Raw genomic sequence first — 27,611 nt, 5'->3', positions numbered from 1 at the left:
ACTGCATTATGGGTTATGGACTTCCCACCGTACATAAATACTCTTTTACTGTTAAAATATTACCGAGAGTAGGAGAAATATGTAACGAACTAGATCAATGTCATATGGTCAAGTTGAATGTCATATGGCAATACTCTGCCAAGTTAGAGTACAGGAGCACTAGGGGGGGGGGGGATGTCTGGTAAAAATGTCCTCAGCACCTACACTTGGCCAGGAGTCAGTCAGTGATAGATAGCTGTAGTGGCAGACACGACATCACCGCCGCCAGCAACACCACCACCCACCACCACCACCCACGCCTGTCTGGTTCTCCATCACTCTCTCTCTCTCTCTCTCTCTCTCTCTCTCAGGATAACAAAAGTTAAGACTCCCGCCGTGCGTCGTTGAATCTGCAGCAATAAAACTGTCTGGTGGTGTGGAAATTCTTAGAGGTGTTTTCGAGACAGACAGACACTTGTTTTTTTTTTTTTTCTTTCTTTGGAAAAGATTACATTGCAATTTGTGATAACTTGCTGCGAACTAAGTTGCACACACGGACTGCCAGCCTCAGCCCAGAGCTAGGAATTAACTCGACCAAGGCCAGCAGACAATGTACTCCACAGCCAGAGTCAGCAGCTTTATCATGGAAATCAGGCTTTTGTGCGCCGCGTGAATGATAATTTCAGTTATTGTTGTACGGGAGTTAGAGAGGCACAGCAGCACAGAAAGATATGTTAGAATACAACGAGAACCACGAACTTTCGGCCCCAACACAGTTTCATGATAAAGATTACATCAAATTAAGAACAAAGGTTGGAAAAATTCAACTCGAAATTCACAGTGTAGTAAGTTATATTACAAAAACTCGATAAGATTACACATGAAGCCACGATTTTCTTTTCATTTTGCCTTTTTTTTCCCCCTAGAAAATAGCTGGTCTCTGAAAACTGACTTGAAGAATTTGTACATTTTGCACGTTACATGTGAGAGAAAACCTAGTTGGAGAGTGAGTGAGTGACACGAAATTGAGTCAAGCAATACATGCCGTCAGACGCTGACTGAGAAATAGGAGGGAACGTCAACAACCAGTCGTCACTTTGTTCCCATGACGACCAAGATGACCGGGTAAGCTCATCCTGCAATCAATAAGCTTTACTCTGCTGCCCTCCTGTTCCTGGCTACTACTGGCCTGCTCCTAAAGCCGCCTGTTTATTCCACTGCTCCCTCTGCTCTTCTGGGAGCTTTCTGTTTTAACTGTTACGTCTAGCAATGTTTGTCTCGCTTGCTTGCATACCTTTTTCTTCTATGTTAGCCGAGACGACAAGGGCCACTGAGGTCCTAATCAAGGCCATCCCATTAACGATATATATATATATATATATATATATATATATATATATGGGTTGACTGGATCGACTGCCGCCACCAGGATACGAACCTATGCGCTCGACCCTTGCATGCGCCACGGTCAGGAACGTTAACCAATACACCACTGAAGTCCATAATGTGATTACCGTAACTCTTCTCGAAAGTTTCTGGGATTTTTTGTTTGTCTGTTTGTTCCTGCTGTTGCTTTACCAATTGCTTATTGTCCTTTGTGGATGTTGCCCTCCAAAAGGTTAGGCATCTGTTGCTCATGTTGTTCAATGGTGTCCGTTGCTGACGTTTCCGTTTAAAAGGCTTGGCGTCTGTTGGTAAGTTGTTCTTTGAGTGGCTCAATGTCTGTTCCTACTGTTGCTCTCTAATGGACTAGGTGCCTGTTGTTTAAAGTTGGTATTTAAGGGGCTAGGTGTCTGTCACTGTTGTTGTTGCTCTTTAACGGGCTGAGTCTGTTACTGTTGTTGCTCTTTAAGGGACCCCTGTTTATCACTGTTGTTCCTCTTTAGTAACGGAGCATGTCTGTTGTTGATATTCCTCTCGCCAGGACTGAACACTGTATGTTGCATTTACTGTTTCAGAAGGGTTGGGGGGTTATTGTTGTTGTCGTTGTTGGGGTAAAAGATTGCCTCGACAGAGCGTCTTGTCTTCTAAAGCAGCTGTTCTAGAAAACAGCTGCTTTGTCTGTTGTTTACCACCAGGGGGCTTACTGTCTGTTGTTTACCACCAGGGGACGTAATGCTGTTGTTTATGTTGTCTTGAGGGGGGGTAAAGACTTGTTGTCTACTGTTGCTGCAGCTCTTGGGGGGGGGGGGGGGAATTGTCGTCTGCTGTTGCTGCGGCTCTCTGGGAGGGGGGGGGGGGTGGACAGATGTCTTACTGTTGTAGCCGATGTTCACGTCGGACTGTTCTCGCTGCTGCTCGTGATGGAGGCTATGAGGCTGCTTCTGCTGCTGCAGCAGCAGATCATGAAGATCGCTGATTCTGTCGCTGCCCTTCACGCAGGAAGTGGTGTTCCAGTCCACTGTTATTGTTGCTAATGCAGAGAGCTTGTACTCAACTGTTGTACTCGCCTATATAGAGGGGAGATATTGTTCTTCATAACTGCTGCTCTTCCTGGGGGATGGATGGTGGGTGCTACTGCTGCTCTCCCAGGGGCTTCTTGGTTTCTCACTGCTGCTTGTCTGCTGTTGTTGCTGCTTATCCGTCGCTAATGGTGCTGCAGAGGCGGCTCTTAGGAGATGTCTGTGTACTTGCTGCTGCTGCTGCTCGTCTATGAGGAGCCGTGTGGTGTATAGTTTCCAGTGGTCCTCAGCGGGACTGTCGAATTGTTATTGCTGCTTCCACTTGCTTCCTTTGACGCCTGTATTTGTTGCTGCTGCTTCCCGTGACGGTCTGTATTTGTTGCTGCTGCTTCCCGTGACGGTCAGTATTTGTTGCTGCTACTCCCTGTGACGGTCTGTATTTGTTGTTGCTGCCGCCCCTCACGCTATTCAAATTGTTGAATTTGTTTTCCTTTAGGCTTTTAGTTTTTTGTTACTTCCCTCCAGGTCTTTTATCTATTTGTTGCTTATGTTTCTCCGGAGCGTGTCTGTCCGTCGCTCCTTCCCTCTAGGACTGTTGACTATGGAGGTTACCGTTCATGGCCACTATGTCTATTTTGGCGCTGCTGCTGTTCCTAACGATGATTTTACTGTATCTCCTGAGGGAGGCCAACCGTCCTTGATGGTGCCTATTGTCTTCCCTTATCACAGACGTCTATCGTTCGTGGCTACTGCTTTCCTCCAAGGCGCCAGGGGGTCTGCTGTCGTTCTCAAAAGGGTAGTCTACTGTTCATGAAAACTGGTGATCTTAAGGGTATATATAGGTATACAGTTTGATGTTTCCGTCACTGCCTTGTCTGATAGCTCGTTATTTGCTACCGTCACAGCTCACGAGAGGTGTTCATTCTCGTTGCTGCCTGATAGTGTCTTTGGTAATATTTGGATTCCTCTTGTTACCGATTTCATGGGAGCTCCTTGTCTGTGGTTACCACCGTTCTTGTAAGTGTTTGCGTTTCTCCTGCACTGGAAAATTAGAGTTATGTGTTGTGACTGCTTTTTTTTTTTTTTTTTTTGGGGGGGGGGGAGGTTTAGCTCATTCAGCTGCTACTATACACAAGGCACTTCGTTTGATGCTGCTACTGGGTCCTGATTATATGTTGGGTGCTGCCTGCACACGGGTTTGTTGTCTGCTACTGTAAGAACATTTGCAGCTGTTACTGCTGCTCTTGAGGGGAGGTGGGTGTTTGTTGACTGCTGTTACTGCTGCCCTTACAGGTATTTCCTGTCACGACTTCTCTTAAAAGATTTAGATACTGATGGTACGGTTGAGAGGACACCAGCCTTACTCCGGCTGCACGCTACTAATCCTACGTGATGTTACATCCCCTCTCTTCAGTGGCCAACCCTGGCTAGTGGTCAGGATCATCTCACTACTAATAAAAAAAAAAGAAAAAATGGAGTTCCTGCGGCTGACTACTTCTACTGCCCGTCTCTCTCTCTCTCTCTCTCTCTCTCTCTCTCTCTCTCTCTCTCTCTCTCTCTCTCTCTCTCTCTCTCTCTCTCACACCCTACCCACCCCGAAAGGTTGCTGCATTGTAGGCAGAGTAAAACTGTGCTGGCCCGTCCAGCTGATTCAGGCTGTCGCACTCCACACCCAGACGTGTGCTACATCACGTACACGTTACAGTACAATCATACCAGTCCTAAAAATGTACATGTACATTACACTTTAACATGATCAAGAAGAAATGTAATACATGAACATTACACTAATATGATCAAGAAGAAATGTAATACATGTACATTACTTTAATATGATCAAGAAGAAATGTAATACATGTACAATACACTTTAATATGATTAAGAAGAATGTAATACATGTACATTACACTTTAATATGATCAAGAAGAGGGATTCGAATATGGAATCGATATATTAGTGTAAACCCTCCAGCAGGACACGTACATAAAAGCGATGACGTGTCCCAGTGAACAGGACACGTACCGGACACGCTGTACACCAGCGGTGCAGCACACGAGCAACCTCCCCTTCCCCCTTTCACCTCCTGTACACACCAGCCATGCAAGTACAAGCCATGTCCACTTCTGTTTCCCGTACATTTATAACATTAGATATGATGGAAAATTATATATATATATATATATATATATATATATATATATATATATATATATATATATATATATATATATATGACAATACTCATTTCGAAACATGACAAAAGTAGAGTTAGTCTGGCGGGTCTGAAATAATCTCTGAACTCTAGGGAGACAGTGTAATAAAAATCACGTAAACACACACACACACACAAACACACACATATATATATATATATATATATATATATATATATATATATATATATATATATATATATATATATATATATATATATGGCAAGGCTGGTCAGGAACAGAGCAATATCGGTAAAGGAATAAGACCCATTACTGTACAGTGTATGTTGCAAGCAACACACACACACACACACACAAACTCACTGACACTCTCTCATCCCTCCACTGTGCGACAGCACCACGACACAATGCGAGACGCCTCTTCCTACACAACGTTCACATGTGCTGCACAAGTGAACATTCCTGGACATTATTATCAATGTGGTGTACTAGCAAGAGCTTCCCAAGGGCAAGCACTTGGGACTGAAACGACTCACTTTTTTTTCCAGTTAAATTCTCTCTCTCTCTCTCTCTCTCTCTCTCTCTCTCTCTCTCTCTCTCTCTCTCTCTCTCTCTCTCTCTCTCTCTCTCGTCCGTAATGACCTGTTCCATAATTTCTGCCACCGCCACTGCAACGTTGCCATGACCGATGACCTCTGCCACCACTATCAGTCTTATCTTCTTCAAGACCACAGCCACTACCAGTGATAGCCCTGCAAACCCCCTCACTAACCCTAGCAGCTACCAACATCATCGCCATTAACTCCAGCAGTCGTCGCTACTTAACATCACCACTTACCCTCGCAATATCACCAACTGCCAGTGATTACGAAATCTCAAAAATAAAATGTGGCAACGTTAACACATTTCAGGGCACTATGGCAAATTTAGTGGTAAACGATTATGGCAACATCTACTGGTAAATCACCGTGGCAACATACACTGTTATATCATAACGTCAACATCTACCGCTGGAACCTAAGGCATAGTTGTGCTGACGTGACAATGTGCTTGAAGCATCAGTTATCAGGAAAAATACCTTTAGAAAGTGGAGGAACACAATAATAAACCATAATGAGAGCAACAGTCGAGATGTTCAGTCGAGGATTTAACAAGGTCATTGTGAGCTGGGGAGGGTGTGGGTGTGGACGGTGGGGACCCAGGAGAGTGCCTGTAGACGGTGGGGACCCAGCAGATGCGTGTAGACGGTGGGGACCCAACAGTGCGTGTAGACGGTGGGGACCCAGAAGAGTGCGTGCGGACGGTGGGGACCCAGGAGAGTGCGTGCGGACGGTGGGGACCTAGGAAAGTGCGTGCGGACGGTGGGGACCTAGGAGACTGCGCGTAGACAGTGGGGACCCAGAAGAGAGCGTGCGGACGGTGGGGACCTAGTATGCCTCGTGGATGGTCACTTGCTCTATGTATATGAGTGTGAACTCTACACACCACCACTGCCCTATGGCAAATGGTACTCAAAGTTACCTTGGCAAGTGTGTGTGTGTGTGTGTGTGTGTGTGTGTGTGTGTGTGTGTGTGAAGTATCCATTTGTCATGACCTAAATGTATACTGTGGGGAGAGAGCGAGCCGATCTCCTACGAAGCCCCTTACATTTTCAATCACAGACGTGGAACTTCCGCTGTGGTACCCCCCCCCCCCCCCATGTACTTCATGCTTAAATTCCCAAACCTGACCACTACTCCCTCGCTGTAGAAATGTTTCCGCTCCTCCTTCCTGAAATACCTCCAGCCCAGTTTCCTGTTATGTCCTCTGCTTTCGTGGTTTCCTGTATGTAATCACTACTAGTGTATAACGGGGGGAGAGTCTTACACTCGCGTTTGCCTCTCCGTCTCTTAACCTCGTATACATTTCAAGTCTTAATGTTATACCGAAAATTCATACATATGTATATCCCTAACTGTGTATGTTCTGTATGTATATAAGAGAGAGACAGACAGATCCAGAGATAAAGAGTTGACACACACAGACACAGAGGCAGGACATGTGGCGTAATAGGGACGAGCCAGGGAGATGAAAGTGAGGCATGACAGACAAAGACTCGAGGCAGACGTGCCCAACACGGACCTGCCTCGAACACACTAGAAACCAGCGCATCGGAAGTGAAACGCAATTCCAACCGAAACTCCCTCAAGGCGATCACAACCAACTTCAGGGAACTCTCTCTCTCTCTCTCTCTCTCTCTCTCTCTCTCTCTCTCTCTCTCTCTCCGTGGTTGACTTCAGCAATACGTTAAGAGGGGCTTAACCCTATTAAAAAGCTTCGAGAGAGAGAGAGAGAGAGAGAGAGAGAGAGAGAGAGAGAGAGAGAGAGAGAGAGAGAGAGAGAGAGAGAGAGAGAGAGTCTAAACATGAAAGATTCAGCAGACGCATACATGGCTTAGCCTAAGCTTACCCACCGATGATATGCGAAAGACTGACACTCATGCTTGTTGTGGTCAGTTTGTAACCCGAAACTCACCACTCCTCCAGTAACTTCCTTCCCAGCAGTTGTGTCCGTCTCCCTACCCATGCAACACCTCCATCGGCCCGTAAATATGGTCTGGCTCGTCCGTGTGGCCACGAACGTACATCTCCGGTGAACTACAGGACTCGAGTTACCCGGATGTTTTGATAACAACCGCATCGCTTCTCGGGACGGCTTCCCCGCCAATTCTCTGGCAGCGGGATGATGTCTGCAGCTGCACTATGACTATTCCAGCAGCAGCTGTGTAACCTGTGTATCTGTAAGGCTTCGCGGGCGGTTAATACGACTTCATCCGACGGCCGAATATGCCCCGGTCGTTGTTTAACTTCTCGATAAGAGGCGTGGCTTCAGCCCGCCAGGGGCCTGGCAGACGGGAGGGGAGGCCTACACATCACCAAGACCCTAGGACGGAGGGGAACCCAGCACAAACACCAGGAGTCCAGGCAGGAGGGGAGGGCCATACACTACCAGGAACCCAAGACGGGAGTAGAGGCCCATACACCACCAGGAGCCCAGGCGGGAGGAGAGGGCCATACAAACACAGAGGAAGGTGTATATTTATCTCCTAAAGACGTAAGCAATGGCGCCGTAACTCACAGGGCGGGGGAACCTGGGAGACTGTTTACTCCCTAGGGACTGCCAGGCAAGGTGATTTCGAGGACACACAAGGGCCCTCTGTATGTGTATGTATATATGTGCATATGAATGTAAGTTTGTTCTTATTCATACATGTATGCCTATACACGTCTCTGTCACCCTATTTGTATGCCATGGCCTGATTCCTATACACATACATTAAGGATGTATACACACATACTGTAGGTATGAAGAGTAGTACATACATATACCGCAAACCCTGTGACTCATAATGTTTATCAAAGGGTTTAAGGAAGCCGAATATGGCATGAGGTTAAAGAAAAAGCTGGGTGACAATGTATGTGGTGACGGCTGCTTTAGCTTGTGCTGGGTCACGATGACATGTCAGCCTGGCACAACTCTTGCCATAAAAAAATGAATAATGACATATACGCACGGGAACAAAATTCACGCAAAACAAAATCAGATACAAAATTACACTACACCATGCATTCACTCAAGCGTATATGTATACAATCATGATCACGCACATGAACAGTCAAACAAAGAAACAAACATACAAAAATATACATAATCACAAACATACACGCGGACTTACTCAAATACATATGCACCTTAGATACCTAATATACAACTCTTAAGACACACACACACACCACACACACACACCACACACACACACGCACACACACACCTGGCTCGTATCTAACCCCCCAGGTCAATACACCCTCTCTTAACATCGCCTTTCTTCAGGCGCGCCTGGTGCCTCCTGACGGCGTGGCTGCTGGCGACGACCGTGGCCGGTGCCAACGCTGCCCCTACCCCTACGGAATACCCCGAGTACTCGGACTCCCGGCCATGCGAGGCCCTTAAGGAGGACGTGTGCCAGGGGCTCGGGTACCACGCCACGCTCTTCCCCAACCTGCTGGACCACAAGTCGCAGGATCTGGCCTCAGCAGAGCTCCTCTCCTTCCTGCCACTCATAGAGGTAAGGCCAGAGAGAGAGAGAGAGAGAGAGAGAGAGAGAGAGAGAGAGAGAGAGAGAGAGAGAGAGAGAGAGAGAGAGAGAGGAGAACATACATCACATAACCGCTAATTCTGGTTGGCGCCTAGAGTGACGGGTGTATCGTGTAGCGTAGATACTTTTTTTTTTTTTTACCCAGGCCGCCTCACGCACCAGCCTGCATAGTACACCCACACAAGGCGACTCCTCTCGCTTGCGGCTCGTGATTGCAAATGGTCGCACAACCTCGTAAAGTTTATGGTAAATCATTTACTTTTCCTTACGCCAATTTATCTGCGGACTTATCGACCTTTCCCGTACGGAGGAAGTTGTTTCAGTTACCTAAATACAGACAAATTTGCGACGGGCGATCGAAAGGAAAAATCTCCAATGAAAATAGAGATGGGGTTAAAATATCGACCTTCAAAGAGATTATTTAGTTAGATATAACACTCCATGGAAAAGCATGTGTTAAATATAGCAATCTCCGAATAAAAATAATGGGGTTAAATATAAGGTTCTCCAAGGAACTGATACTAAATATATCAATCTCCAAGGAAATAATGATAAACACAATGATGTCCAAGGAAATTATGGTGTTAAATATAACGATCTAAGAAATGATGGAGTACATGCCATGGAAAGATAACCAACAGTAGGCCCGTTGGTCGACGTCTAGTGTATCCGTTTTTAGCTAACATCTAGAACATATAACTACATATAAATGGTGAGGTACACACAGTAAAGTACTGCCGCTCGCTACAGACCGGACGATCCGCATGACCAAACTCCTGTGAACCTACGAACACATTCGGATGTAAGGCGACGGCCGCAGACTACACCTCCGAGCTTCGAGAACCACTGCAACTTGGCTCTAAGCTTCCTCCTCCTAACCGCCCGTTCCCTCCGCCGGCGAAAGTAGTTCCTTTTTCCCATGTTATTGTACAAACTTTCTCTCCACATTGGGAAGATAAGTAGGGCGCTCACGTCCACATCCTTGTTGCTTTTTTTTCTTTTTGCGCAAAGCGTCGTCTGAAGGCTAGCAAACAAGAGCCGACATAAATCGTGCCTTCCCCGACAAAGAAACTCGACGCAGCAGATAATCCGAAGCGGAAATCGTCTCTACCATCTCCTTCAATATTTTTCGTTTAGGAAACTTTTTTTTATCTCCCCTCGGGAAAGGATTCATTAGACTGAAACCACGCGATTTATTCTACCAATCAATAACGATGGAGAAGATAGAGAGAAGAGATAGGGGGGAAAAAAATGCTGGAATGGAGACAAGGAGAAAGAAAAATAAGGGAGGCGAGAATAACTGGAAAATGGTTTTCTGATGGACGGGGTAAAGTAGAAATTTTCAAAACGGCGGGAAACTCGGGAAGACATATCCTAAGAAAATGGGAAAGGCTATACACGAAAGAAAAAAAAATCACGGGTGAAAGGCACAGAATCGTTGGAAAAGATGAGGGATGGAAGAAAAAGGGAGGGATATAAATCAATGTTCGCTGAGCGGGCAAGATTCCTTTCATGAATTGGCAGTCAGGCCGAAGTGTCTCGACGGTGCCTGCTGTGTGGCGGGCTGTGCTATGTGGTGGAGTGTGTTCTGTGTGGTGCAGTGTGGCGGGCTGTGTGCTGTGTGGTGCAGTGTGGCGGGCTGTGTGCTGTGTGGTGCAGTGTGGCGGGCTGTGTGCTGTGTGGTGCAGTGTGGCGGGCTGTGTGCTGTGTGGTGGGATGTGGCGGGCTGTGTGCTGTGTGGTGGGATGTGATGTGCGGTACGATATGCTGTGGTAAGGTGTGTGCTGTGTAATTTGGTGTACAGACTGTGCTGTGTAAAGAGAAGCTGTGAACTTTGTAAGAGGTAATGTCCCACGTGGTTAGAGCCAAGTGCTGTGGTGGTGGGAGACTATGATACTGTGGAAGGCTGTGTCCCCTGTGTAGAAAGCTGTGTGGCGGAGGGTTGTGAGATGTGGCTGGAGCCGTGTGCTGTGTGATGGCACATTGCTCATGTGGCGGAAGGCTTGTATTCGAAGCTGTGTGCTGTATGTCTGTGATGGGATACGAATTCTGCTGTGAAAGCGTTTATGTCTAACTACCTACATGTTCATCATCGAGTTAAAAGCACAGAATTATTCCTCTCACTTATTTTCTCATCTTATTTCTTGTATGAACCCCGGGCATGTCTCTTTCTCCCTAAGTCAAAGGCTTTCCATAGATACTTGTACTTTCTCTCCTCGCCAGCCTGCGACCTCTCTGTAGCCACAGTCCCACTTCTTAGCATTTCAGAGCCCTTCTAGCCATCCATGCATCGATACAACAAGTCAATTGTTTTCTTTCGACTTAATGTGAAGCATTTGTGTTCGCCAGCACCCACAAGGTAACTTTGTTGCACGCCAGCTGGAGTGCTCGGAGGTGATGCGTGAGTTCCTGTGTGCGCTCTACATGCCCGTCTGTACCAATTACGGCTTCCACCTGCCGCCTTGTCGCTCCCTTTGTAAACAGGTAAGATCCACCTCCTTTGTAAACAGGTAAGACATACACATCCCCTCCCCCGCCCCCCACTCCCAACTCTGCCGTGGCACACGGGGCGCAGCCAAGCTCATTAGCTAAGGGAGGTTAGGGGGTTTGGGGGAGAGTCCCCCCATCCAATTCCCTGGGCCGGGTACGAGCGTTGGATTCCCAGGTGAGACTGGGGATCTGCCAGGGTAGAGTACAATAATAAGCCAGTGTGAGAAGTGCAGATACTTGCCTCCCAGAATGGAAAATATCTTTATTTCGTACAGAGAAAAACGTTTCAATGTCTTCGTTCCTTCCTTTATTTCACCCACGTCAATGGACCTCAAAACATTTTATTTCGCTACAAACAAACATTATGATAATTTCCAGCTAAAGAAAAATCACATGAGAAGAGAACTGTGTAAATTGCCAATTAACATCTGAAACCAGAGTGTCAGTCAAACGATGGGATAGACAAACAAGCATGACCACGTGATGTACAGGAAAGCGTGTTGAATATTTGGGTTGATGACTAGAGAGGGAAAAATTAATATTTTCTATATGAGGGAGAACAGAAGTAGAAAGGACTAAACAAACAGACTTTAGAACACCGGTGTAAAATATCATTCAGTTCAGCACGACTGTAAGAAGGTGCAGGGAGTCTGTGTGCGAGAGAGACATGGGAGACGACATTATACCTGTGTGCGAGAGAGGGATTTGGTAGACATTATACCTGCGTGCGAGAGAGGGACTTGGGAGATGCCATTATACCTGTGTGCGAGAGAGGGACTTGGGAGATGCCATTATACCTGTGTGCGAGAGAGGGACTTGGGAGATGCCATCATACCTAGGTATGATGGGAGACGGCATTATACCTGTGTGCGAGAGAGGGACTTGGGAGACGACATCATACCTGATATACTGCCAGGGTTTCTCCTGTGAGAAGCACGGTAAAGGACACAAGCTCTCTGCTCACAAATATTACATGGATAAGGAAACATTCATCAAATCACTGGCTAAAAACAGAATCTGACTCTCACGTTTGGTCACAGAGAGAAGGAAAACAAGGATGAAATAAAGACTGAAGAGAGAGATGATCTACACAGAGAAGTTAAAGGCCAAACATTTGTCTACATTAGAGGGGAAAATAGTGAGACGTAATTTCATCAAAACAAAGTTTCCAAGTCACTTTGATGAGAAAGTTCAAGAAATGGGGCCCTACGATTGCAAAACTCCCTCCCCGTACTTTACGCACACACACACACACACACACACACACACACACACCATCAACGAAGACACAAAGTACAGTGCAGCCGTTAGAGTAGAGTTGCTGAACGTAAGGAATTCAAGGGCCGACGGGGATGAACGCACAGGTTCGAATCCTGGTTACGGCAGTCGGTCCATAGTCAACCTAGCTGTTCGTCCTTCCCTTTAGGGATTGGTGTATAAACTGGTTACCTGGCTTACGCTTGGCCAGACATCGCAGGGGCAAGTGTAACAAAGTTCACTGTTGACCCGATAGATTTCGTCAAATAATATTTGGCTCTTAATAGCACCATTATGACGTCACCACTTTACAAAACTTTATGTCGTGTCTGGAACGTACTAAAATGCTAAGGTTTAGTACTGAACAAAATTTTACGCTTAAGCACTTCACAAATTTAAAAAAAAAAAAAAAAAAAGTAAAATGGAAAAGCACATTTCAAGAGTTTGTACCTTGCTAATGAAATGTATAACTTGGGCGGAAGCTACGATCTGATATGAGTTTTCAGTGCGTGAAGATCAGGGAATAATGAATACATCATGAGCCATTATAAGCCTTCATATTCATGGACTTACTTTTATGAGTCATTAGCCGACGCTTCATGACCCGCATGACTGCCTCACCCTTCCCCACACTGCATCAATCAGCCTCTCATTTACCATCTCGCCTTCACATTTTCTGAAGGTGATTCTCCGCCTCGACTTCTCGCCCTGTCTCGCTCTCTACGATTCCCTTGGTTGTCTCATCACGTTATCATCTCGTTCTCATTTTGATCTTATTCTCTCGTTTTCTCTCAATACATTAACAGGGATAAGCCAATGATCGTACGTTCGAGCGATAAAATAAAACGTACCGATTCCTGCAAAGGTGACTGAAAATAAAAACATTAAAACGTTAGTAAAGCCGCCCAGGTAAGTCTTCCAAGTGAGTATATAATATACGCTCTCTGTGGCCACACTCTGATGGCCAACTATCGTGGTTGGTGTCATACTGGAGATGATGTACCGTGGCCGGCATCGGACCACACTCTGATGGGCAAGCATCGTGGTACACTCAGTACAGGAGCTGATGTACTCTGGTGCAATATCGTACCGTACAGACCTAGTCAGTACACATACAAGCACAAACCCAGCCAGTACACACACACATACACACACACACACACACACACACACACACACACACACACACACAATCCATTATTTCATGTAACATTTTACAAATACTATTTCTCTCTGAACCAAATGTTCTCTGTATAGTTTTACCAATACTGTAATACTTCTCTGTGAAATGAATTCTTACATATAATTGCATTTGTGTCTATTTTTCGCAGTATTTTCCCTAGGTATATATTTCAGTGTGTTATTTCCTGTACAACACATGACCTAAACCGGTATTAATCCTCCCCCTACACTGCCCTTCACCCCTCCTCACGTCCAACCCTGCCTTTAACCCCTCCCTACTACGTCCACCCCCTCCACCTTCCCCTCCCTACTACGTCCACCCCCTCCACCTTCCCCTGCCACCACTCCCACGCTCATCCCTGCCCTACACCCCTCCCAACGCTGGCCCCTGTCCCCCACCTCTCCCCACGCCTTGCACTCCTCCCCACGTCCTCCTCCCCTCACACCTTTCCTCTACCTGTATGGCCCACTCCTACATCCTCTACCGTCCTAACATCCTCCCTCCCTGCCCCTTTTCTCTCCGACAGGCGCGGGAGGGCTGCGAGCAGATGATGACGGAGCTGGGTCTCTCTTGGCCCTCCAAGTTCGACTGCACCCGCTTCCCGGAGCACCACGAGCTCATGTGCGCCCTCACTCTCAACCACAGTACGTGATGACGTCTGTCTCCGTGTGTGTGTGTGTGTGTGTGTGTGTGTGTGTGTGTGTGTAGATATAAAAGCGGACAGACACAGAGACAGACTAACAGAAATAGAGACAGATGAGGTAAGGTTCCCTCCCAACACTACCTGTGAACTCTAAGACTGCCAGTCGATAGAAAATTGACAGACTCGTACCTCACGACGTTCAAAATTCTCGCGACAAACTCCCCAACCCTCCGATCCTCCCTGCCTCTCCTTCTCCAACCCTAACCCCAATGCCTATCTTTACCTCTTCCTCCCACATTAATCCCACTCTATCTCCCTCCCACCGCATCCTCACTCGCCTATCACCACAATCCCTGACACCTCGACGCTAGCCTCTCGTGACTCGGGTCAATCCACTCCTGACAAGGACCAACGCTTGCTGTACAGCCTCCTCTACCATGAACAATACTGAACTCTAATCGCTGTCTGATCGAACTTGTAGGGTCTTGGCCACTTGCTCCCTGACTCGCACGGTGCTAAGCGCTGCTCGGATTCTGCAGTAGTTTCACAAAATCAAAATTAACTGACATTCTGCCAGTCTTTCTGGTGTTTCAACTTGCGGTGGCAATGCTAACTCCACAGCATAGGAGAATTTTATGAAGATCGGGACCAACGAGGCGCAGCTCCAATACTGATGTATGAGTACATGAAGGTGCTTTGTGATAACTGTTACCGCCATATGGCGTGGGAAGAGAGCAACTAGAAGTATTGAATTGTCTCTATCTATAGAGCACGGCGTGTGCGCGAGTAAGAAGATGGGTCTGATGTAAGGCCTAGTGTGAGAAGGTCACCATAGCTGTTTGATTTATTGATGGAAGGGGACACCACAGAAAGGTCTGTAGGGCTTGGCTGTGGATAGGGATCTCTTGGTTTTGTGGCTCTATATATGACAGCTAAAGAGAAGACGTGAGCAAATGGAGCCATTCCTTGTGGTTCGTGGCTCAACCTCACAAGGGAAACGCTGAAGTTTTATATATATATATATATATATATATATATATATATATATATATATATATATATATATATATATATATATATATATAGCTTTGCAAGTCCAGGATCAGGGGTGTGAGTGGAGGGCAATCCCAGGTGGAGGTTCCCGTCGAGTGAAGTTTCTGCTCCATTGGTCATGACTTGGCCTTCTTCCGCTTCTCAATTCTGACAAGTGGGAATCTTTTTCTTACACATTTTACGGGTTCCTATATTTCGTATTTTTCATCTGCCTTTCGGATCCTGAAGGCTTAGCTAAACACGATGATGATTAACGCTAATGTAACGCCTGAAGATCGCTTGTTCTTTAACCCAATGGTTATCGTAAAAATGCCTGCGATTCATATAGAAAAAGGGGGAAAAAAAAAAAGGAACATTCGCGGTAAACTCTACGGTAGGGATATTCCTGCGATCGCGTCCTCTACACTAACACAAGTCTCGTCTACGATTACACCTCCGTCATTGTGCTCCGTCTCGCCTGACGTCTGACTTCAGGGTCTCCGGAGCATGAAAATATCATTACTTCAGCAGTTCCGTTCAAGTCTTCAAAAATTCAAATCTAAAAACTCCAATGAATTCCCTTGGGTTTTGATACTGTCAGAGGCATATTCACAGATTAAACTATGAAAAAAAGTCATTCTTTTTACTCCTGATGTAAACCCGAAAGTTCAGTGGCTTCTCGAGTCGCGGAAGCCCAGGAGTTATGACAGTGGAAGTGTTCCCAACGAGAGGGCATGATACTGTGCATGGTCACCACGTCAGACCTTTAGTCTCCACCAACCAACGTGGAAATTCCCTTCACATTGTGTATTCTTAAAGCAGCTGTTCCCATCCCTTCAAACACAGAGCGCTCCTGACGTCATTTTTTTTTTTTTTTTCTCGCGCGCCTTCTGCAGAAGTTACAGATACAATCATTCCGTTTTGATGACAAGTTATCTGGACAAGAGATTTTGAGGTCAATCTTCATTCATTACATTATCATTTCGGAATATAACAGTACTGGTTGGCGGGCTCCTCTTTTTCAATCTCTCCCTTCCTGGCAGACGCGGACATTATGGGGTAATAATAACCTTTTCCCCGTTAGGAGAAAACAATACTTTCACATCTCAGGAGGAGCGTCTCACTGAACCGGTGGGAGTGTCACTCCTGAGGGGGGTAGCGTACTCCTCCCGAGGGCTAACAGTCCCTCAAGGGAAGACGAACAACTCCCGTGGGGTAGCGGACTCCTCCTGTAAGAGCAGCGGACTCCTCCCGATGGTTATTGGACTTTCGAGGGGCAGAAGACTCCCCCAGAAGGCAGTGGCCGCTTGGTGGCCAGCGAACGCGACCCAGCGAGAACAAGAGTTGCTACAAGTCATAAGTGTGTCGGGGGAAGAGGGTGACGGTAGACGGTGGGGACTGGATGGCGAGGGTTGGTAAGAATCTAAAAATTTCACAGGGGACGAGTCTGGCACTATCTCTTCCTTCTTGGAGGACTTGTGGGTTAGAAAGGCTCGGGACTCTGAGGGGACGACCCTTTCGCCAACAATGACAAAAATATATGCATCAAGTTTTCCCTAATGGTATTAACAAACCTTCATGGGTACGTGTATGCAAATTCATGACATACAATTTGGACAGATGCTAAACTACGGGTGAATAATGCATTCTGCCCCAGAACTTGAACTTTTAAGGTAAACTATATGTTTCTTTAATGTTACAACCCTCCTTTAATGAGGCTCCTGCAGCTTAAGGATAATCACAATTCAGCAGGAGTCTAAATGGCTTACTGAAACTTTTACCCTACACTACATGTTTCACAGATGAAATTCACGGTTTCAGAACCCACTATATACTGTATACAAATCATATACACCTGATGAAGCGGATCTCTTGAGTGAAACATTTAAAGTTTCAATAAAGGACTAGAACTCCTACCGTACTGTATTCATCTTTTTATATATATGCCAATTACCCCTTTATCCATCACTCACCTCGCCCTTCCAAGAGCCACCCACTACAGAAGGATGCGCCGCCACCTCCGTTCTCTTGTATCTCTTCCCCTTTTTCACCCCACTGCCCAAGGTCATGCTGCGTCCTGGCCATCCCTGAGTGATTCTCCCTCCCCCTGCCATAATAGGTACCACATGGAACACGTCTTCTCTCCATGTACCTTGTGAAAATCCAAGGCTGGCTCTACATGTCAGAGGTTCAGGTTAGAAAAGTTCTCTCTCTCTCTCTCTCTCTCTCTCTCTCTCTCTCTCTCTCTCTCTCTCTCTCTCTCTCTCTCTCTCTCTCTCTCTCTCCCCAGCCTAGATACAAGTCTCCCAAGTTAGACTATATAGCCCTGAGCCCAGCCCAGTGGGATTATAGCCGGATATACCCAGACAGGTTAGCTCTCCATGACAGCAGGTCAACAGGTCGCCCACCCCCCCCAATAACATGAGGAAAAACATCAAAGTCCATCCGTCCCGAAGGAGTAGCGTCAGGGAGAGGCCCAAGCCAGCAGGGCGTTCCTGCCTACCTCCCACGTGATGACAGAGGGACAGGTCCTCTCCTCCTCCATCCCTCCCACATCACCATTCTCCAGACAATAGCTAATCAATTCCCCAATGATGACAGTTGCCACCAACCTTCCCCTCCCGGCCTAACATGGGAGGCAGCCATGCCTCGCCCCAGCTGGTAGAGAACAAGCCAAAACAAATCGTCCAGGTCGGGTGAGCTCAAGTGAATCACGAGGCAGATTCCTCGAACCCTGACAGTTCATCCGGATGTGCTGCAGGCTGGCTAGCACCCAATCTCTCGAGACCCATATGACACGCCCAAAATCAACATACGACGTCCCACACACTGGGTCCAACTTTTATACCGCCTATTCTTGTCAATACTAAAAAGAAATCATAAAAATAGAAGATAAACTACACTAACTTTGCTACGCTAGCGAGACAATCGTCACGGCCGGGCAATCTACAGTGTGTCCCTCTCATATCTGTCTTCACCTGAACCTTATACGGTACTGCTGCATAAACCCTCAAATTCTGTGTATAAAACCACCACATCTACCGCAGACACCACAGTGCGTAATCTTGACTTCCACCGCACCAAACCTCTAGTCCTAACCCCGGCATCTGAATATTCTCATGATGCAACGTCTCCCACACCGTTCGACCGACATGCACCCCGACAGTACCACAGTGTACATCATCTTCCCCCGTCTCACCCCCTGCAGGCAGCGTGACCACAACCTCCACCACGCCTCCGTCCACCCAGCCGCCCTCGGGGACGTGGATCACCCACTCACCCAACAATGCCGGGCCGCAGCTCACCCAGTGTGTCTCCAACGCCGACTGCATTTTTGAGGTGAGCTGGACTCACTAGGTCGTGGATTATGCTAGTGATACTGGTCGTGGCACGTTAACTAGCCTCGATGGCCGTTATAACAGGTCTCACTGTGAATATGTGACGAGGTAAAATTGTCCATCCTGCATCGTCTCCCAAGTGATGATGCCTTCAGTGACGTCTACCACTCGACTGACTATGTCAAAGGGTAATATATCAGGTCATAGATTAACGTAGCACATCATATTAGCCTCTTCATATAGCATCTTCATCAATATCATTGTTAATATGTCGAATAAACGTGGTTTTATATCAAATGAGAAATCTAACCATTTCTTCCCCTACAGCATAATACTGTTGAGACTGCAGCCGTGTCCAAATCTATCTTGATATCTTAACTTGAGGTTAAAATTACAATTACACACACATAATAAAAAACAAATCTATGAACATTAGGTGACATACTACTTGCTCTTCAAAGACACAGAAACCCAACGTCAACTCAGAAAGTCTAACGCTTTAAGGTTAACTTGACGACTCTGGGTCGACGCATGAGCATACACAAATCCATTCCTTTTAATGTGAGGCACTAGAGTGAGGTAGCCTGCAACGCTCGCAGCCTCCAACTCGCCAGTCTGTTCCATGATTCTTGCATAACACTAAGTAGATTCCAGTGACCCCCTTACATTATGTACTGCACTTGCGGCCACGCCACACTCCCTCTTTTGTGCGCCCCCGCCAACTCAGCCAAACGCTCCTTCTTTCGCCACACTCCACCGTCGTCACACATTTTAATATCCAATTATTAACCACTAGTCCCCCACCTATACAATCACCTACCACACCTATAGCCAGAGAGAGCCTCTCTCACGAGCCTGGCACACTAGCTGTCACCCATTGAAATCTGACCTATTACGATGCCTGACTCACCGCTTGCCACCCACTGCCACTGCAGCGATCGGTGTGTCGCGGGGGCGAATGCATCTGTGAGTACCCGAGGACCTGGGGCCCCACTGGCTGCGAGGAAACACAGGTCAGCCTTACATGTGTAATTTCATCCCCTTTCTTCTAGTCGGGATCCGTCTGTCTTACGTGTCTGTGGCCGTTTGTTTCCGTCTGTATTCGTTTGTCATGCGTCTGCATCCGTATATCATGCGTCTGTATCCGTTTGTCATGCGCCTGTATCCGTTTGTCATGCGTCTGTATCCGTTTATTATGCGTCTGTACCCGTTTATCATGCGTCTGCATCCGTTTGTCATGCGTCTGTATCCGTTTGTAATGCGTCTGCATCCGTTTATCATGCGTCTGTATCCGTTTGTCACGCGTCTGCATCCGTTTATCATGCGTCCGTATCCGTTTGTGCTTGCATGTCGTCAATATGCTGCTGACTGTGCCTCTGCTTATACCGTCTACACGTATCCCTCCAGCGTCTCCCACAACACACGCAACTCGTATCTCTAGTACACAGGTGTCAGAAGCTTTTCACTGTACCTGGCTTTCGTATGACGAAAAGATTCTACGTCTTGTGTTACTCTCTTACACGACACATTTTCGTGTTTGCAGCGTCAGGGATACTTCGTCTTAACGTCACTGTATGTAAATCATTTTCCTATTGAATACAATCCTCATGCAGCTCTCTGAGAAATAGTGTGTGCGTGGTAGCGACTATTTTTCTATATGGGTCTGTGTCTCGCCTTCTGACAATCGCATAACGTATTGCTAACAATCGAATGACTGTATTACGATAGAAATAGTAGTCAGTATTAAAAAACAAGTATTCAACATTTCCCTATACATAAGAATGTGTACTACATAAGTAATAGAAAACTTTTAAAATTTTCTAATATTCGTAATCTAACTTAAAGCAGACTGTGAATGTCTTCATTAAGACTCAAATACCATCTAACTTAAAGCAGACTGTGAATGTCTTCATTAAGACTCAAATACCAAGTGATCAGCCAACACAGTGATAACATTAACGCTACATCATGAGAAATACTAGTGGCCAAGTCCACACAGTGGTCAGGGCACAGAGTAATCCGGGCTTAATATGTCTGTTGCCTGTGCAAACATTCCTCCCTTATCCCACAACCCAGCGTCAACAGTTTTAATAATAACGCGAGTCAAAATGTATTCTGATCACTGACAATCCCGTTTTTTTTTTTCTCCACCGTGTAATCATTAGAAAAAAAAAAGGCAAACGTCTTTTCCATTAGTTGTCAAAAGCCTCTTACCTCTATTAATGTATTAAAATCCCATAATAAGCGAAGCGGTAGCACAAGGTTTGGTGTGGACGTGTAGCAAACAGCCTCACCCGCTCACCTTCACACCGATGTATACACTACTGGTCAGTGTTGTCGCTCGGAAACGACCCGGGCAGGGAGGGTAAAGCGACCGGGTCTGTTGTTGTTGTTCGTCAAAGGAGGCGATTGTTTCGGTACACACTGCTTGTTTACGTAGGTAACTCGTAGGTATATGGGTATGTATTTGTTTGTGATGTGTAGTCAGGTGTTGGTTATGTATACATGTTACCCTACCATTGGCTGTCCTTGTCTTGTATATCCCTGCATGAAATTTTTGCTTGCATGTTCTTGGCTAACTACCGATCAGCGGTCGTTACCGGTTTACCGGTCTTGCTGTATAATCTACTCCTCAAAATACCAGAGCAAATTCTACTGAATGATGGGTTTTCATCGCTGTACTTGCTCATCTCATCCCTCCTGTTGCGTCTCTGGCTCCCCCACACACCCTCCACGTACGATATCCTCTCCCCCCCCCCCCTAAACTCCCTCTCACCGTCCTAATCCCCCGGGTCGAGTCCACCCACCTCCGCCACCCCGCACCTCACCCACCGTAACCACTCTCTCCACCCCGCACCTCACCCTCCGTAGCCATTCTCTCCACCCCGCACCTCACCCTCCGTAACCACTCTCTCCACCCCGCACCTCACCCTCCGTAACCACTCTCTCCACCCCGCACCTCACCCTCCGTAACCACTCTCTCCACCCCGCACCTCACCCTCCGTAATCATTCTCTCCACCGTGATGGGACCCGCAGATCCTGGGCGGGCAGTGCACGTCAGACAACCAGTGCACGGTGGTCACGCCCAATGCCGTCTGCAACAACTCGGTGTGCACGTGCATCAGTCCCCTCACCAACTACCTCAACCTGGCCTGTATACACGGTGAGTAGTTCCCCCAATCATCACCAACTCATTAACCAGTAATGATGACGGAATATCTAATATCTCTCCTCTATAAGTTGCGTATATATATATATATATATATATATATATATATATATATATATATATATATATATATATATATATATATATATATACATATATATATATATATATATAACCAATCTGTCTTGTGTGCCGGCAGCGAGCGGTGTAGGCGCCATGTGCTACAACGACGCCCAGTGCCGCGCCGTGAACAAGTTCAGCTTCTGCAGGTTCATGGTGTCTGAGGTGGTGGGCACGTGCACGTGCGACCCAGACCAGTTCATCGACCTCCGCGGCCGCTGCCTCCCCAGACTGGGTCAGTATACCACGCCCTCCTCCCGCCCCCTTCCCCTAGGTGCCACCCCGGCACTAGGACAGCACCTGAGGGCACACCTCCCTTCCTCTTCCTCCTCTTCCTTGACACGTACATACGTGGAGGTCGAGGGTGACTGTATACATAGTACCATCGATCTCAGAGGGTCAATACCACATTCTACATCTCTGCCACGAGACAAAATAATACCACATTCTACATCTCCGCCACAAGACAAAAGGTCGAAGGCTCGCTGTATACCACATTCTACATCTCTACCGCACGGACACCTTGTCTTTACGTCAACCACATACTACAGTAAACTTCATCTTTAAAGGAAATAATTACACTCCTTAATCACTCAACGATAAGAACATCATTCTTCGCACGGGTCTGTGTGATATACCTTCGTCCTTACCCACACCTGGGAGCCTCTGTTTCCACCTTTTCCTATATGTACCTGTTTATTGCTCGGTGTTCTGTGTGTAGACACCATCTGTTCATCTATAATTCTACCACTACTGACGTATCTATGACCTTGAGAATGGCTGCGCATCTCTTGCTATAAGCTATACCTATCCTTATCTATCAGAAAATGTTCTTTTAATTCGTTAAACAGTAGTATCTTCTTTCTCCTCAGCTACGCTTGATATCTTTGTTCTTATGATGGGCATCTTTGCCCCAAATATACCTGACTGTCTGACACTAAACTGAGTATACTTGTCGTTAATCTGTTCCGAGAATCTTTCATCCGGATGATATTACAGCCTTTATACTGCTGCAATAACCTTGATTCCCATCTATTCTTGGATACCACTGTCCCTGTATGTAGCCTGGCATCTTTGACCCTAACCATACTAAATATTCCATGTCTCTATTGATACCTTCGTAATTATTCTTTTACTCTAAACATACATTCCTTGACCCCATCAATCACTCGGGTTTACCCAAAGGATCATTCCAGTATTCCTGATTATAGACGGGTAACGCTCTCCCTAATCACATCCCTTTCGCCGAGGTATGTGCATCAGGTCTTCCCTGGACCCTACGGAACTAAGGAATCCTTGTCCTGAGCTACAACTCCGCACATCCGACCCTCAGCGTTCTCTCTCTTACCTTGATCACGTCTAAGCCTCTTACCCTACTAACTCTACCAGATTATCCCCGACCCTTACAGCACAGCGAGTCGGAATGGTTTTCCCGGTTATCTCCTGGCGCTGTACCTGTTCATAATATCTCTCCTAACTAAACCAGAACAAAGGTGTATAAGCCTCTGACTTTATAACTATTCTCGAGTATCATTGTAGTCAAGACCACCTGGGGTTATCCTGAAGTATATATATATATATATATATATATATATATATATATATATATATATATATATATATATATATATATATATATATATATATTCTTTTTTTTCTTTTGTAAACTAGAGACCAAGTGACAAATGTCATGGAGTTGTAGTGTCTAGTGTGAGAAGGATGGATTCTGTTTCGTAATAATCTTCACGGCTGTGGGAATGTCATGATGAATAAGATGAATCGGTTCAGTGTTAGATTTGCAAAAGAATCTGTTCTTAGCCTGTTATTTCTATACTATTGTCTCTTACCGCTATTACTACTGACATCATTAGAACTCTATTCATAAATAGGGTATATCTCTGCAAGACAGAGTCAGACACTAACTTTAAACAGAAAGAAAAAAAACATTTGTTTAGATATAACTTGCAGAAAAACAGCATCAATTTTGTAAGCTTGGCCAGAAAGTATAGTTAAACAACTTTCTGCCTCCCCATAAAAAAAGAGAAAAAAGTTCGCAGATGCGCACATATTTTCTTTTACTGTAAACAAACCCTTCAAATTCTAAAACTGACATACGGCTTCTAGTTCTTTTCTAGCCGTTCAATTTTTCCCGTTTAGAGTAACAAGTTGATCCCAGAACAACAGTGTATTCAAGGTAAAAATGGACTGAAAGTTTATCTTGCACCTGAAACGAATCAGCATCGGTAAAAACACGCCTTGCACACTGCCATGCACACAGTGCAGTCTGAAGGTAGATAAGACTATATCCAGATGTAAGGAAAACACGACACGAAATGTCGTGTAATATAACTCTGCATTGGTCAGCGAGTTACCGCTAAGCCCGGCCTGACCCACTGCCCTCGTACCACCTCCCACACTCACCATCCCTAACGTATCTGAGAATGTACATCACACTCGCTTTATCCAATGCATTTGGAAAAGTTGTCGCAGTCAGTATTGGCGCCATTAATTTTCACGACTAGCCCATAAAACTACAGCCAGGGCATTACATGAGACCAGCGGGGATAAAGAGTTAGAATGGCAAGATACGTGAAGCCAAAATCCATAAAAGCTCTCGTCAGGACTAACAAACTGGCCACCTGCAGCGGGATAGTCATGGTAATTATTTGACACTGTCACCAGAAGCAATTATATTCTCGTAATTACACCCAGCCATTCGTGTGTCCAGAAGTACGGGACAGTATCACTTCCACGATAACATCCTTGTTCGTAAAGTGGGTCGGCGTACAAAGGACTGCTATATCTGATGCGTCTGTAAGTGCTTTTACGTTGAAGGGAAGAAAAAAAAATATCTATATCATTGGCAGTATCGCATGTCGGAACAGAATTCGGCAAGAGTTGAGAGAACATGAACCTTGATTACCAAGAGCATCAGGATCGGAGGATCCTGTTGTGTTATGATCCCGAGCCTGACAACAAAACCTGGAGTTCCTCTGCCGACGGTCCACAACCCCGTGGTTGTGTGCCTGTGAGGGAGGTAGACCCCATCGGCACGTGGTGACTTTTTGACCTGACCATTGTGGTCCAGGTCGTTACCTAAAGGGTCACATCGCCCTCCTTGGCCAAGGGTCCTGCTGTCGAGCTCAAGTGAACGTTCTATGATCAGGATGCAAGTTGGTGATTGACTTAACGTTTTGTATCACACGAACGCGCGTTCGAGTCCCGGATAGAACAGCCCGCTCCGCCAGACAGAGGCGTTCATCCTACTACTCCTTGTAGGTCAGTCGACATGTGGTATCCTGGCATGATAAGCTGCAGGTGTATCATAATAAAATCAAAATCAACAACAGAAAAAAAAATCCCATCCCTTTATCACCATCGACCCTCCATGATGGGACCATGGAATCACGACTAATGAAAAAAAAAGAATCTAACAAAAATTCTAATAAAAAACCTATCCGTAAATTTGATAATTTTTTTCATCTCGAAATAAAATTCTTGGTGAAGAAACCATTTGTATCTGACAAAATCTATATACTCCTTTTCTATCTCGTGCATATAATTCTGTAGTTCTCTGACGATAATATCACCTCAAGACCTTAACCATTGACCCAATTACCTCCAAAAATTAATCAGGTGTAGCACTCAGTGTATTGTGTATGTGTATGTGTGTGTAGCTAAGGTTTCGTCAAAAATCAGTCCACAAGTCTTTACAGGTACTATGTACAAAGGCATTCCGTAACATTTATTCACACATGACCTTGGCTCTTAACCTCTAAAATCAACTGTGACCTTGACCCTCAACCTTAAAAATCAACTATGACCTTGACCCTAAACCTTTAAAATCAACAATGACCTTGACCCTCAACCTTTAAAATCAACTATGACTTTGACTCAACGTTTAAAATTTACTAGGACCTTGACCCTCAACCTTTAAAATCAACAATGATCTTAACCCTCAACCTTTAAAATCAACTATGACCTTGACCCTCAACCTCTAAAATTAGCTGACAAAGAAGTTGCAAGCAGCCTAGACACAGACATAAATAGTCACTGCTTCAAAGTTTTGCTTCCTCCCACTCCACCACACAACATTGTAGGCCATCATAAATACCTCCACGTTTATCCCCCTGTATTCCGGGCACCATGTGTCACCTCCTTCTGAAGAGCTCAGTCCCCTTGGTCATAGAGCTGATAACCCTGTTAGTGTGTTGAGGATTTACGTGCATGTGTTGTCAGGGTCAGTGACGTCAAGTATACAGGTCTGGGTCTTTGCGCCTCCTCCCGCAGGTGAGACTAACGAGGTCTGACTGCGTGTCTCCTGTCGCAGGTGGGCGGTGCACCAAGGGCGGCTGTCCGCGGCACCTGGGGGCCGCCTCCTGCCAGAGGGGGCGTGATGCTGTGCTCAAGTGCTTCTGCCGCAAGAAGGCTGTCCAGCGTCGGGGCGTGTGCGTCTTGTCCTAGCTCCCGATGCTGCAGCTGCTGCTGCTACTGCTGCTGCTGCTGCTAATACTAGATACTGCTGCCGCTGCTGCTAATGAATGATGCTGTTGCCGCTGCTGCTGCGGCTGCTCCTGCTGGTCATTCCCAGTGCTGCTGTTGTTGCCGCTGGTCCGTGTGGAGTCTCCATTTATGTCTAGAGTGTGTGGGGGGGTGGTAGTAAAACCATGGTAGAGAAGTATCTGTCGATGTTTAACGAAGGGACCACATGAGTGTGGATTTAAGAGGGTAGGACTGCTTCCTCCTTTCTTTCTTTCTTTCTTTCTTTCTTCTATGGATGCGAGTGGGAATGGATGGGTGTGAGTCTGTACGACAGCGCGGTTGTGTGAGTGGACGTGAGTGAGTCAGGTGGTGAGAGTGTGTGTGTGGAGTGGGTGGAAAGAGTGAATGGGCTGAGAGAGAGAGAGAGAGAGAGAGAGAGAGAGAGAGAGAGAGAGAGAGAGAGAGAGAGAGAGAGAGAGAGAGAGAGATGAAAACCTGGAGGGGGAAGAGCGGGACGTCAGAAGGCAGCACTTGTTATTGTGTGTGCAAGGGACACTGTTGTGTGTTTGAGTGTGATAAGCGGGGAATTTGTATTTGTGAAGGGGGGGAAGTTAAAGGTCGGTGTTTGGAGGGGAGGCTGTGCGCTGGTGGCTTTGTTTGTGTGTGTGTGTGTTTCCTATCTGTGAGACTCGTCACAGAAATGTGTGATGCAGCACTGATGAGTCAGTGACGTTTTAGCCACCTTACTTGTAGTCACCATACGACTTATTCCCCTTAAGAAAGAACAACTCAGTACCTAGTGTATGTAATCTCTATCATTGGCTAATCTGCGTAGTGCACTATGATGAACGACAGATACCTACTTGTGGCCACGGTATCCAGCCGAATAGAAAATAAAATAACAAAATAAACTGAGTACTACATGGGTATAGATGAACGGACGTAGAAACGTACTTGTTAAGGACCCGCTTACACAAGCCCAAACACCCAGGTCATGGCTGTGTCCAGCCTATGCAACGCGAGAATCGACAGCAAAAGTGTGTTTCAGGCAAGAGAAAGCCCGTTCACGACAGAATGACAAGATGTTCAGAATCTACATACACCATATATATTCCAATAAGTAACATTATGCTAATCTTCTTGATTTTCCTCATCCAGAATGTCCTACTGTGTCCTTGAAATAAGATATATCTAAAAGCTTTACTC

At 46.1% G+C, this 27,611-nt stretch overlaps 1 protein-coding gene across 5 annotated transcripts; it reads left to right on the top strand.

Moving 5' to 3' along the window:
• Positions 1–209: 209 nt before the first annotated feature.
• Positions 210–27,608, top strand: LOC139760890 (uncharacterized). Of its 5 annotated transcripts, none has more exons than XM_071684633.1 (10): positions 210–306; positions 906–1,104; positions 8,426–8,660; positions 11,040–11,174; positions 14,147–14,264; positions 18,504–18,634; positions 19,569–19,646; positions 21,671–21,797; positions 22,003–22,158; positions 26,254–27,608. In XM_071684633.1, the coding sequence occupies exons 2-10, from the start codon at positions 1,085–1,087 to the stop codon at positions 26,385–26,387; spliced, it is 1,134 nt and encodes a 377-aa protein (XP_071540734.1). In that variant the 5' UTR covers positions 210–306; positions 906–1,084; the 3' UTR covers positions 26,388–27,608. The 5 variants fall into 5 exon arrangements, with proteins under 5 accessions (XP_071540734.1, XP_071540736.1, XP_071540733.1 ...); XM_071684635.1 differs by having other exon boundaries at positions 213–301; positions 11,070–11,174; XM_071684632.1 differs by having other exon boundaries at positions 213–301.
• The last annotated feature ends 3 nt before the right edge of the window (positions 27,609–27,611 follow it).

Source organism: Panulirus ornatus, chromosome 38 (genome assembly GCF_036320965.1).
Source record: "Panulirus ornatus isolate Po-2019 chromosome 38, ASM3632096v1, whole genome shotgun sequence".
NCBI classification, from domain to species: domain Eukaryota; kingdom Metazoa; phylum Arthropoda; class Malacostraca; order Decapoda; family Palinuridae; genus Panulirus; species Panulirus ornatus.
The sequence above is the reverse complement of the archived record's forward strand: the minus strand, read 5'-3'. Positions and strand labels throughout refer to the sequence as shown.